Raw genomic sequence first — 14519 nt, 5'->3', positions numbered from 1 at the left:
CCTACTAGTGAATGGCCTGTTAGAATCCCTTACAATGCGCACTACCCCGCGATGTTTTTCAGAAGCCTATCCTACATTGCCACTGCATGTTTCCTGACCTCCCCATGCTGACCACCCCGTGGTGCTTTTCTCCATCCTACATTGCCACTCATTGCCTATCCTACTTCAGACCCTCCGAATCACACCCCCCTGTGATGTTTTTCTCACTCCTACTAGTGAATGGCCTGTTAGAAATGCACACCACCCCGCGATGTTTTTCAGAAGCCTATCCTCCATTGCCACTGCATGTTTCCGGACCTCCCCATGCTCACCACCCCGTAGTGCTTTTCTCCATCCTACATTGCCACTCACTGCCTATCCTAATTCAGACCCTCCTGGCTCACACAACCCCGTGATGTTTCTCTCACTGCTACATGTGAATGGCCTGTTAGAGACCCTCGCAAAGCCCACCACCCCGTTTTTTTTTTCAGAAAGCAATCCTACATTGCCACTGCATGTTTCCTGACCTCGCCATGCCGACCACCCCGTGGTGGTTTTCTCCACCCTACATTGCCACTCAGTGCCTGTCCTAATTCAGACCCTCCGATTCACAATACCACGTGATATTTTTCTCACTCCTACTAGTGAATGGCCTGTTAGAAACCCTTACAATGCGCACCACCCCGCGATGTTTTTCAGAAACTTCACATACTTCACAATCACATACTTCTCCAATATAAAGATACACAAATTTGAATCATTCGTAGGAAAGGAATGTAGCTTGAACCAATTATGGTAAGCAAATGAAATCAGACACAACCTTAAATATCACAAAATTTCTCCCATGTGAAAAATACCAATAGAAAAATACAGTACAAAATAAAAGACATACAATAGGAAAAAATATTTCAGCCCAGACAAATTGTACCTTCATTAAGTATAACTGTCTGACATGTTTTACATATTTTGGCTTATTATTTTGGTTTTATTCTGTAACATATGATAATTAATTTTATAATTTCTTAAACAAGTAAATAAACCTAATGTTGATAAAATAAAAGCACATGGAAAGGGAGAAAAATAATTAAGATGTATGATATACAGGTACTCGTTCACCAAACTGAAGATAATCACTATTACTGCAAGCATATCTAATAAAAATTAAAAATTAGTAAAAAAGATTATGAAGAAAAGCTTCCAACTAAAATGACACTAGCATTTGGAAATAATTTTCACTACTCTTCTAGACAAGGAATAACAAAACCATAAGTAAACCAAGAGTACAGAACAAATACTAACCAAATTAGATTGTGGCTAACTGTTTTCTTCGGTAAAAGGAATAACAGTGAAAACTAATCACAGCAAAAACTTGTCTTCCCTGAAATGTTTTCACTAGATGCCTTCAAAGAACTTTCCAAACTTTTCTAAGAGGAAAATAAGTCACTCAGTTTGATTGGCTAAATCTTCTTTAATGTGCAAAGAAAGTAGACAGGCTGTTGCAATTTGTTTGCTTTATTTCTTCCCCACCCAGTCTAGAAAGCCGTATACCCATTTATTTTGATGTGCCAGCAATTATGAAGTAAGGAATGTCTGTAATAAGGCCATTAGTAACCAAAAGGCCATGGCCCTTTTTCTCTTTCTATGCTGCTTCTAATGAAAGGGAACATTTCAACTACTTTTAAGTAGGCAAAGGCTAAAGCCACCACAGGGGTGAATCTTAATGGTTGTTAATTAGAAAGGGGTTCAATAGAATAAGAAAACACCACAGGTAGGAGTTGTTTGTCTTAGCTAATGAAAGTGCAAACACTGAACTTGCATAGGAAAGACAAGTTCATCTTTATTTTCTCTGTAGTGTGGACTTTGTTTCAGTTAGTGCCAGATGATTCTTCTCTTTTCTGATTCAACAAAGGTGTAAATTCTCCTTCCTCTAAATATTGTCAAGTAGAAAGTACTGAGTGGCACATCTGTGTGTGCTTAATTTTGATTCACTCTGAGGGAAGGGCAATTTTGCATGGATGGGTTAAAGAAAAGAGAAGAAAATTGTACCAGGTAACAGTTAAAAGAACTTGACATAGTCTTGCAATTTTGTGTGAATGATGAATTGAACATCAAAGTTTATAGAGCTAATTTAGTCTACAGCATTCTTGGAACTCTGACCAAGTCAAAGTTTAGCTGAGACTTTTTCCAGTTTCCAAGAAATAGCTCAGTACAGTTTCTACAGTCTCCTGTTTAATGTACTGATAAAGGCTTTGTATTGTTACTGTTTACTGCTTTTTTTGGAAGAAACAACTGTTGGTAGAAGTTTAATTTCATCTGTTGATGAAATGTTTCCTAGATTATTCAGACATATTTTTTTTGATAATGTGAAGGAAATTGTCTTTTTTGGTTTTGAAATACTTTGTCATTATGCTAATCAAGTGCAGCTTTTATCAGAAACCCTCAGAATAATTCAACTGAAAACTGAAAATGAAACCTTTGATTCATTTTCATTAGTGAGACTATGTACAAGTATTTAATTTGTTTCCTGGGATATCCTTTCATTCATTAGTTGCCAGTATTTATGAAATAGTTTGTGTCCAAAGAATTTATACAAGCCAATTATTTGTAGTCACATAATTATCATCTAATTTACTTCAAAATGATTCTATACTCATGCATTAATATTACTACTCTCTGAACAAGAGGCATAAGGAATTCAAAGTATACTTGTAAAATGAATACACTAGATTAATGAGTGATTTTTCCCAAAACCTCATACTACTTAAATAGCAATACATACAGTTAGAATTATCTTAACACTATCAGTGTTATTTGTAGATGGTTGTCAGATTTTTTTTTATTGTAACTACACAAGAGAAATCATTTACTCCAAACTTGCAATCCTTCTGTGTCAGTCTCTTGAGACACTGGGATTACAAATGTCTTCTACCACACTCAGCTGATTTGTACTTTTTCCAACTAAAGTCATGTACCTTTTAACAGTGGTGTATGTTCTTAGAAATCCATCACTAAGCACTGCTGTCATTTTGCAAATATCATAGAGTGCACTTGCACAGAATAGGATGACTATGACTCAATTAGATAATATGATCATCTGGAATAACCACCGCTATGTACATGGTCTGTCATTGACAGAAATGTCACTGAGTGTATCACTATATTAATATGAGTATACATTTATACACTATTTTAATACATTTTAACCTAATATAATCTTTTAATATACTGTTTGAAAGAGTTTTGGCCCAGACAAGACTCTGTAGCTGGTAAAACCTCAGGGGAAACCAAGGGGCTCCATTTCCCCCACCCCTAGGAATTTACCTGTGGCCCTATCTTCCCCACCCCTAGGAATTTGCCCCTGGAGCCAAACAAGTGCCAATGGACTACCTATGCATCCCTAATGCCCCCTCAGGCTCCACCCCAAACCTAAGCTACATGTATGTCTTCACTCCACATGTCCCACAGAGAGATTGCTGACCCTGGGGGGAGATGCCGCACCCAAGGGGATCGGGGGTCTCTCCCCGCATTCTTAAAGGTCATTTATATTTCATACTTCTTATCTTTCCAGCCGCTGCACGCACAGTTCTATCACTGTTCATGGTAAATTTTAAGTTATTTAGGATATTTTACTATATTTATAAATGATAATAATTTTAACTTCTTTTGAAATATATTTGTTGTTTTGATATCAGAGCAGTTGATTTAAAATGGATTTTATATCCTTTATTTTTTGAGTATATGCACTGTATTCATCAATAAAAAAGAAAATGAAAATACATTGGAAAGTTTATTGCCTTTTGTTTATGAAAAAGTTTTTTAAAATATGTTAATTTGTTCTTCGACTTTTATCTGACTAAAGACTTGATTCCTTTAAGCCCATCTGATCCTGGGCTGTTCAGAATAAGGCCATATTTTTATTCTTGTCTTCCTACCATTGCTTGGTTCTAGAATGTCATGGGTCTTGTGATACAGACTTGGCCTCAGATTGTGGTGCTCTATAAAGGTTGGCATTGTTAAGAAGCAATCTATGGAGAGTTCTACTTCAAGGCAGTACTGCTGAAGTAGGTTGTAAGACCTGCTTGTTTGCTTGTTTTTGCTTTTGTTTCTCATTCTGTCTCTGTCTCTTTGCCTCTATTCATCTCTCTGTGTGTATCTCCCTAACCCTCTAACCCTAACCCTAACCCAAAAAAGAAAGACATCCCATAGGAAATGAGATTTTAGTTAGGATCTGACATTGACTTTGGGTCAACAGAGACACAGACACCACAGCCCTCTCCCTCTGATCCTTTGGTCGAGTGAGCGTTGATTTTTCTCTCTCCTGGGGGGTATGGCGGGTCATCAAACTCATGCTGCTTTACTCACAGGACTTACACAGATCCAGAGTGATTTTCCATTATTCCCTCCCTCCTCCGTGGTGGGGTCCAGATAAGGCACAGGGGTTGGTTCAGTGTGGGGCTCAAGAGAGATGGCATTGGTGAGGCCAAGTCACAGTGGTGAGGACCAGAGCAGAGAACAAAAGGGAAAATGGCAAAGTGCCTGGTGAAAGAGAATAGATATGGAAGGAAGGACACTCCCACTCACCTGAGGCCTTGAGGTGAGGAGAGGTGAGATGAAATGAGGGAGCCCAGCCAAAGAAGGCCCAAAGCCTGGCTCCCTCCTTCCCAGGGCATTTCTGGGCAGATCAGCCCACATTTGAAGGATGGCCCATGGCCCATCCATCGTCTCAGCCTGCCTGACCTTCACTTGGAGTCCTGAAATGCAACCCTGAACCTTAAAACCCTAACCCTAACCCTAACTCTAGGTTCAGATGATAGTGGTAAGCAATATGGCTTCCGGGAGATCTCCTGAGAGTTTTGGCCAGTGTGAATTAATTATGGTCTTATTTTGAGGTCCTATATCATTTCCATTGTTTTGTTGGGTTGGGTTTCATCCTTTTTTGATTGATTATGTTAATCTGATGGTCGGAGCAGCTATTTCAAAGATAGAAAGATATATTATGGTAGAAATTTTAGATTATTGGCTTATTTTGAAATCCTTTATTGCATTCATTGTTTTGCTTTTATTGTTTCTATTCTGTTCTCTTCTGTTTGATTTTTACTATATCTGAAGTTATCTGCAGCTGTTTTGAAGACATCAAGAGGCATTATGGTAACTGTCATTGATTTTGTAATGTTTTGAAGTCCTGTATCCCTTACATTGGTTTGTTTTGATTGGTTTTATTACATTTTATCCTCTTTAAAATAAAAAAGAAAACAGGTTCAAAGAAGGTTATACAATTCATGGTCATTTTAATTTTTTAGAGTCAATTTCATATTTTAGCTGTCTGGATTTTTTACATTGCTGCTGCAAAATTTAATCTTACTTGTAAAATCTCAAATTCAATTGTTTTTCTCTAGAGCAAACTTCATTTTTACATTTTTTCTTGAAGTACCAAGAAAACCTAGGCAAACACTCTACCACTGGGTTACATTCCTACCCATTTCTATTATATTTTGAGATAAGGTCTAAGTTACCCATGCTGATCTCATACATGTGATCCTAAGCCTCCCAAGTATCTGGGATTACAAGTGTGTGCCACCATACCTGATCATTAGCTTATAGATTTTATAGATGCCATACAATAATGTTCCTCCAATTTTAACTTTTAAACATCAGGTAATTTCTAGACATAAAATAAAGTACAAAACATGCTTTGGTGAATTTTTAAATAAAAATAGGTATTAGAAAATCTATTTATTATGTTGGGAAAATGATAGTGCCTTATGTTTAAAAAGTTTATAATTTCTTAGGTAAAAAGTATAAAGAATATTTCTGTTTTATTTATATCAATGTTAATTTTGTTTCTTGAAACTATGAAATTTAAGGAATAAAAGTTTTCCTTACCAGAGTTGATTATTCTACTAAAGTGTTAAAACAGAAAATAAATAATAAATTTATTAGATATTATTTAAATATCCTTAATGGAATTCTGAATGTCTATTTTTAAGCAACAAAATTCAAGCAAAGAGCAATAAACTTTAAAACTACATTAAAATTTATGCTTATAAAAGAGAACCTTGCCTTGGTTGGCCAGGCTAAGTCTGTCTGAAGCAGACAACCCTAGAACATCACTTATCGGGGAGCTGTGTTGCAGAGAAGGTCAGTCTTCAATCTGATTGTTTAAGTTTCCCTCTATCACTTGGAGGTAACACGAGATTCAGTTTGTAGTAAACAGACTATATACTAATTGGGTCTAAATTCCTTAGAGAAAGAAAAGTCCATAGTTTGTGATCAAAGTCAATGGCTCTAAACTGAGGTTCCTTGTATTTTCTGGTCATATTGGCACTGAGGTATGTTATGAGTTCACATCTCTCCATAAACTGTTCCATCTTCTTCTTATACTTCTTTCTTGTATATTCAGAACTTCTGGGATTAAATGCTGTCAAAAATTTAATAAAATTTGAATATTTTCTTAAAGGTTAGTAAATCATTAAATTAAACAGAGAAGAAGAATTAGAATATGTGGCTGAGTTGCAGATAGCTAATCCCAGATAAGAGTGGAGGGTTATATGTATTTTTTGCACCAAGGATTGAATTCTTGACCTGAAACTTGCCAGGCAGGTGCTTGTGCTGCTGAGCTAAACCTCCAGCCCCTATTCTATTTTTAAATTAAATTTATTGGTACCATTTAGATACACATATTGATCACATTCACCATAGGGAATTTGTACTGTATATGATATATCTTGATATCTCTTTTTTCTCATTCCCCTCCTCCCCCTTCAGCCTCCTTTTCCCTGCTGATTCACAAAGCTTTGTTTCCATTTTATCTTTCTTTTCTCTTTTTTCCTTTTTGGAGTGTTATTCTATTTAGATCGTAATTGCCTATATTCACCTTCTGTATGACAGGGATTATGGAATGCTGAATAATATTAATTACAGTCTCTACTCTTAAAAGTAGCATTTCAGTGTTGGTATTTTTAAAGATTTGCCTGCATTGCATTTTACAGGAAAACACACACACACACACACACACACACACACACACACACACACTAAGCAACCAACTCAGAGTAACAATCCTACTTTTAACACATATACTACATTTTAGGTAAATTAATTCTAAGCAGTATGTCATTAATACATGCATACCTTTTAGGTGAAATGCTATGTAGAGCAGTGCAGATCTCCGTATACTTAAGAAGGGAAATTTGGGCTTCATGCACCCTGCTGCATTCATTGCTTTAATTAGAGAAGTTGCAATACCCTGCATGCAGTGAACAAATTAAAACCATGTGAATACTGGAGTCAGTTTCTTAGTGTGGCTAGATAAACAGGTGCATTCCTTGCCTCAAATAGCCTCCCTGAGGTTGGTGATATGGTTTATAAAATGATTACATGACTAATTTAGACAAGAAAAAAACACAATACACATTTGATCAGGAAAAATGAAGTGCAAATTGGCTTAGTGAAAGCTGAGTGATGGACCCTCTCTTCAGCTTCATTATGCAGTTCTATTTGCATATGTGTGACATTTTACATTTTATATAACAAAAAATTAAAACAAAAAAAAGAGACTTTGAGTTTTCTTGGCTCATCTCTGCTTTCATCCTCAGAAAGGACCAGTGAGCTTTCCACTATGAAAATCCTTGGCCACTGGACACAGAAATCCAGAGACCACAATATCACTGCAGTACCATTCCTGGAGCTCTGAAGAAAATAACAATTCCTTCTGATAAAATTTGGCCTTCATAAAAATGTTCCTGTCTGAGTGAATGTCACCTGGCATTCTGATATTGAACTAGACTGAAGTCTAACTTTCTGGCAAGTTGAAAACACAATGTGGTTAAGAATTTGCAACAAAAGCATGACATTGTACCCTAGATATTTGTGCTGTACAAATTTTAAGAACAGCTTTTAAAATAGCATTTAGTAATTGATAAGTTCTGTTTTTTTTTCTTTTTGAGACAGTTTATTGTGCAGTTCAGACTGGCCTTGAACTCACTTTGTAGCCCAAGCTAATCTTGAACTTTCAGTGAGGCTCCTGCCTTAGCCTCCCAAGTGCTGGAATTACAGGTATATGCCAGCACTCTTGGATCTGTTATTTTAATATAGTCATATTTGAACAAAATGTGACTTTAATAGACAGCTTCAGCTGAATTTGGGCAAAATGTGAGATTTAAGGTGAACTTGTCCTAGTCCTGCAACTCAACTCTTTTTGGGCAGTGTTTCAAACTGTTAGATACTGAATCTGCACATTTTAAGTTATGAAAAAAATGTTACAATCATTCAAAATCAAAAATAGGATCCAGGGGCTGGAGATTTAGCTCAGCGGCATAAGCACCTGCCTTGCAAGCAGGCAGTCGTGAGTTCAATCCCCGGTACCGGTAAAAAGGAAAAAGACAAAAAAAAAAAAAAAAAGAAAAGAAAAGAAAAATAGGATCCAAGCTACACATCTGAGTCAAATATAAATAATTTTAAAATCATCTGCTCTCTTCCATTGGGTGTAGATACTTAATAATTATCTATGAAAGTAGGGTACCGTTCACACATTTCAACATCCACCTATGAACAAGTAGGTTAAGAGATTTTCAATTTAAAATCAGAAAACTTTGGCTGCATGTGGTGGTGGCACATGCCTATAATCTCAGCATTTGGAAGCCGGAGGCAGGAGTTTCACTGTGAGTTCAAGGCCAGCCTAAACTATATATCAAGATTCTGTTTCAAAAACAAAGACAACAAACTAACAACAACAGCAACAAAAGCAGGCAAAAAAAATTAGAAAACTCTTTCTTGAAATTTATTGCTACAAAAATGAAAATAACTGTTAAAAAGAACATACTCTTTATTCCACTAACCTGTTCAAGATATCCAGGTAAAGGAAGACTAGTAAGTATCATTGGTTCCTTTAATGGGGGAAGTTTGTGTGGAAGCCTCTGATCCCAGTACTTCAGTGGCGACCTAGGGACACAAAGTTCATTAGACAGATGATAATGAACAGACTCTTTCTCCACATGTAGGAACATAAATTATATGAGGCATTTGAAATGTAGAGTTTGGTGCTTGTTTTTTTCCACAGGATAAAATCACAGAAATGGGAAGTCTGGGGCTCCTGGAAGTTTACTGTCATCCCTTTACTTGAGTTCCCAGATCTACTTACCTACTATGATAGTTCTTTATTTTTCAAAACAACAGATAAAATTTTATTTTCCTCAAAATACTATTATCCAAGTACCTCTTCATCCCTGAGGCAGATGCCACACTAGGTCCAGAATGGAAGAGTTAGGCTGGAGTTTCTTTCCTCAATGGCTCACTATCCACAGAACCATATACATGGTGTTCCTTCCCCACAGAGCTACCTCTCTCTCCCCACCATAATGTAGGTCACTGCCGCATTCTATCTCTCTCTCCTCGGATCTGTGTTCTTTCTTTCCTTTTGGGATCCTTCCTATGCATCTGCATTTAAACATGTTGAAACCACCTTCCCCCACAACAAGAAGAAAGTCCAAATGGAGAAAAAAATAAAATAAAACTTACTCTTTCTCCTTCACTCATATATCTTCCTCTCTCTATGCTCAAACATTTAGAACCAGCAAGCCTTATTACAGATGTCATAGTGCCCAGATACCTGCTCTGCAAGTGTGATTCAGTCTACATGGCATCTTATAGGAAATTCTGAAGCAGTCTTAAGTGTTTAACCACTTACTAGTCAATTATTTAAATACAAGATGACATAAATTAGTATTTTCACTGATTTTTAATATAACAAGAAAGATACAAATAACAATTTTATCAATTGTTATTTTATAAAATTATTTAATAATCTTTCTGTGTAGGGTATATCCTAAAAGATCCAATACACAATTCAGACTTAGAATGTGGACAGTATTATTTGGTCTCTTTCTGAATTTTTTTCTGTGTTACTGTCTTTCTTTGAATAACACACTTTACATCTCAAGTTGGTCTTTCTGTGAGTGATATCTCTCTGATAAAGTGTTTAACCCACTAAACATGATAGTGAAGATACTGTTGATGGAAGTCCTTGTTGATGTCTCACTATCCTGTATTTTTAAATTATTTGGTCTTTTAGACTTAATCTAAATTATAAATGACCTTTTGAATTCCCTTGTTTTGAATAAATAACAGACAAGTCCCATAATGCTTGGTCCAGAAGGTGCATGAATACCTGATAAAACATTTTTTCTTGCTTTTTTATTATAAGATAGCTTGTTAGATGTTGGTTAACTCTGTCAACACTACACATAGAAATATAATCATTGATCACTATTGAAATTTTTAAGTTGCATTTCTTCCATTTTTTAATCTCTCTCTCTCTCTCTCTCTCTCTCTCTCTCTCTCTCTCTCTCTCTCTCTCTCCCTTTTGTACTGTAATTGAACTCATGACTTCAAGCTTTACAGGCAGGCACTATGCTGCAAAGCTATATTCCCAGCTTACATTTCTTCTTTTAAGCTTTATCACTTCTGTATTATAGACAGTTAACCAGAAGATGTCTTTTTTATATTTCCATTTCATAACACAGACTTTTTCTCTGATCTGCTAACATTTCTTTTTTCAGTGTTTTTTTTTGCAGATCTTTTGATCCTTCCTATTCAGTCTCAGTGTCTGTTTTGTACTGTAAAAGAATATCACTGAATTTTGGAGAAGTATAAAAACCATGTCCTTATGGTAAGAGTTTTTATAGATTATAGCACAAGATTATATTATTTTGCACAAATAAATCAGTAAATGAATCAGTAAAAGAAAATAACTACAATTTATTAGATTTCATCAGAAATAAACATTAAAGGAAAATACAATATTCTAAATGAAAAAGTATGTAAAAACAGTCAATGTACATCAAATAAACAGACATATGAGTGTATCTTGTGCAAACAAGAAACAATGGACACCTGTCCAAACTACACTTCAGACAGTCACCATATAAGCAAATGCACTACCCAAGTGATGATCAGAGTAAATTGCTAAGTGGCTAAATATCATAAAAGTTACAAAGAAATTTTGTTTTCAACTTTTTTTGAAATCAGAAATGTCTGCAGTGGGTGAGGACCTGCTGTCTTCTTCATCTAGGTGTATGGGATCCAGTTGTGGGGTCCCCAGGTCTCAGGTTCACACCCAACTTGCCTCCCTCAGCTATTCATCCTTCTGGCTGCTGCATTCAATTTCTGGGCTACAGACCAAGTCTTCATCTCATCATCTCTCATGCATCCCTCCTAGCTCACCTTAGTCTCCTAAACATGCTGCCCAAAGTCACCAGTATCCTGCACAGTGTCAATGTCACACACATTTTGGCCCTGGAGTGGCTTGGCCTGAAGCAGCATTCAGCCCTGTTGACTACAGACTCCCACAGGTGCTCCTCCCACAGGCACTCCTCCCACAGGCTTTCCACTTACTGTCAAGCTCCCCTTCTTCTTCTCTGGGTTCTTGTTTCTCAGCCTCCATTGGAAACTTCTGACCTTGGTGCGTAGCACTTCTAAAGGCATGGCCCTAAATCCACTGTGTTAATGAAGCTTGAACACACCCCAGTATTTTGACCACCATCTATCATACTGAAACTACATTCCTGCCCCAACCCACGATCATCTCACTCCAAAGCAAAACTGATTCTAACACTTGCCCAAAGCTTCAAGCCAGGCAGTGTTTCAGCACTGCTCTCAGAGTTAAGTTGGACTCTTGATGGTAGTTTTATTTGCTCTTCCACTTCGGCCCTGTTCACCACCTCCAGGTCACCTTTCTCTCTTTCCTCAACCATGTTGAAGTTTCCCAGTTCTAGGACCCCCAAAACTAAGTAGGTTGGAGGCCCCTCTGCTTAGAATCAGTCCTTCTTTCCCTTAGAATCAGTCCTTCTTTCATCTAGTTCAATGATGGTGACTTTAACATTTTCAATGATAACAAACAGCCCACTGTAGCACATGAGTCATATGTTTGCCACCACTGATCAGCCCACTCTCCATTCTTATTCAGACATTTCACCAGAAGTCCATTTAACTTTACCACTCTTAGAGTCCCATCACATTTTGTTTCCTATCGAGGCCCCAAACCAGCAGTGATCTTCCTGCATCAGTGATAGGATTACAGGATATCCCACTGTGCCCACTTGTTATCAGGCATTTAAAGTCTATTTTACCCTGGAGCCACAGGTTTGGGGACAGGAAAGGCCTGTCTACTAAGTATTTGTGATGTAATGAATAGTCTCACCTCAAAAATTTCTGGAGTTTTTCTTTATTCTCACAAATATATAGATGATCACGATACTCAACAGCAAAGTTACTGTTACCAGGTACTAGAGCTTCATATCTGAAAGATAAAAACAATAGCCTATGATGTCATTAATATACAGTTCTGTGTAAATAAAATGTCAAAAATGGTTTTCTTTTTTAACCTATGCTGATTAAGAAACAGAACATTTCCTCAGTTTAAAAAGTGAACTTTTTAAATTGTACATGTATGCAATACCTAATGTTTACTTTTCTTATGCAGAATTTGTATACACAAGTAATACATCTTAATCCTTCCTTTTCATCCCTTTCTTTTCTCCCTCCAACATACATCCATTCTTGATTTTTTTTTTTTGGTGTGGTTTTGCAACACATATTGTTTACATTCTTTGTGTGGAGTCTGTACAAGTACATAACAAATCTTAATTCTTTTTAACCCTCTGTCCTTCTCTTCTTGACCCTCATATCTCTTGATCACCTTTCCCTTTGAGAAAGATTTATTCCCCCTTCTTCCTGTTAGGACATCTTATATTTTGCTCTTTATTTATACTTCACATTTCTCATATAAAAAGAAACTGTGTGATAGTTAAGCTTGCATGTTTGATTTATTTCTCCTAACTTTATGGTCTCTAGGAGCATCTATTTTCCTACAAATAACTTATCTTTCTTTAAGGTACTATGTATAAACACCACATTTTCTGTCTCCATTTATCTGATACAAATGTTAAGATTGTTACATGAACCACTTGTTCTGAGAAGGGCATCATTTCTGCACTTCCCCAAGGACAAGGACTTGCCTGTGTGCTCCCTCTTCATAGGTCACTGGGCAGTAGCCCTGGAGCTCAGCACACTTTGGAAATCGACTCTTCAGTTCTGACAGTGTTAGCTTTTTGGGGATCATGTCAGCAGATGGTAGTGGGTGAGGTGCTAAGGGAGGCACATACAATTCCGGGTTCTCCAAAAATTTCTATTAAAAAAGAGAGTTCAGGAGAAAGATCATTTAAAGTAGCAATAATATGCAGGTTAAAAATCCACAGAGGCTGTTCAATCTTTTTCCCATTTTCAGGAGCAATGCTCTGCCTTTCCATTCATGTGAGTTGCTCTCTCACAGGAAGTCCCTGTGATAATCCTTCTAAGTAATCTAAGGTCTCTCTTTATCTCATTCACTGATACAAAAAAATTGTTGAGCTCCTACTCTGTGATCAGCACTAGGGTGTACCTGCTGGCTTGTCTTTCTGCACCAAACTATAACTAACTAGTTAAGCAGTGCCCTTTGACAGGTGATTCAATTTTCTAGGGTCTGTTATCACACTGTGAAATGCAAGGGGTGGACAGATCTATGATCTCTAATGCTACTCCTAGTTTAAGATTCTCTAATGAGTGGGAAGGGTCATCTAGCCAGTGTGCTTCAGAAGAATTGTAACTAACAAAGAAAGAAACTGGGACCTCCTGGAAGAAGCAAAAAAGATGGGAAGAGAAAGCAACAACAAAAAGTCCCCAGACTCCAACCCTGAGAACATTGACCCAGGACAGGTAAATACAAAGGAGAATGAGAACAGCAAGTACGCCTGAGACACGGTGCTAGTGGACATAAAGAGATATATTCAGGACCTCATATATGAGTTCAAAAGTGAAATATTTAGCCAAGTAAAGCAAGATATAAGAAGATTAATAAAAAGAGATACTAAGCATCCCGTAAGCAGACACAGATGGAAGAAGAGAGAACAAAGGAGAGAACAATTTGATGAAGAATACAAAAAATATAGAATACATGAAACTGATTCAAAGAGATTACCAGGAAATTAAAAACTCTATGAAAAGATGGCAAATCAGCTTGAAAGAAACTAAAGAAATATTATGCAAACTGGAGGAAAGTTTTGCAATGTGGGAGTACAAAAGGGAAAACTTTTTAAAAATAACAAGGAAACAAGCAGTAACAATACAAAGGCTAGCAGATGACAAGAGAATCTATAACTTGAGAACAAAGAATGTGAATGAATAAGCAGGGGTACTAACAAAGGAACTACAAAAGTTATTCACAGAAATAATTAAGGAAAACTTCCCAAACATAGGAAAAGGAAATGATATTCTGATATATGAGGCATACAGAACTCCAGCCACCTACAACCAAAACAGAGCAACAACCAGGCATATAATAATCAAGATCCCAGAAACTCAATATAAGAACAGAATATTAAAAGCTGTTAGAGACAGGAATCAGATAACCTACAGAGGAAGGCCCATCAGAATAATGGCAGACTTCTCGACACAAACCATCAAGTCAAGAAGAGCCTGGAGTGAAATATTCCAAGCCCTGAAAGAAA

General features: G+C 36.8%; 1 protein-coding gene across 4 annotated transcripts in view; it reads right to left on the bottom strand.

The window, feature by feature from the left end:
- Nucleotides 1-1058: 1058 nt before the first annotated feature.
- Nucleotides 1059-14519, bottom strand: part of Ak9 (adenylate kinase 9) — a 147470-nt gene continuing 134009 nt past the window's right edge. For all 4 annotated transcript variants that reach the window (XM_063232018.1, XM_063232020.1, XM_063232019.1 and 1 more), the window contains 5 exons: nt 12993-13162; nt 12176-12274; nt 8817-8919; nt 7111-7225; nt 1059-6397 (listed from right to left, as the gene is read on the bottom strand). In XM_063232018.1, the coding sequence (XP_063088088.1) occupies nt 6195-6397; nt 7111-7225; nt 8817-8919; nt 12176-12274; nt 12993-13162 (690 nt within the window). In that variant the 3' untranslated portion in view covers nt 1059-6194. The remainder of the gene's footprint in view (nt 6398-7110; nt 7226-8816; nt 8920-12175; nt 12275-12992; nt 13163-14519) is intronic.

Source organism: Cavia porcellus, unplaced genomic scaffold (assembly GCF_034190915.1).
Source record: "Cavia porcellus strain 051 isolate PalLab524CR breed Dunkin Hartley unplaced genomic scaffold, mCavPor4.1 scaffold_20, whole genome shotgun sequence".
NCBI lineage: Eukaryota > Metazoa > Chordata > Mammalia > Rodentia > Caviidae > Cavia > Cavia porcellus.
This window is presented reverse-complemented; position numbering and strand designations above follow the sequence as displayed.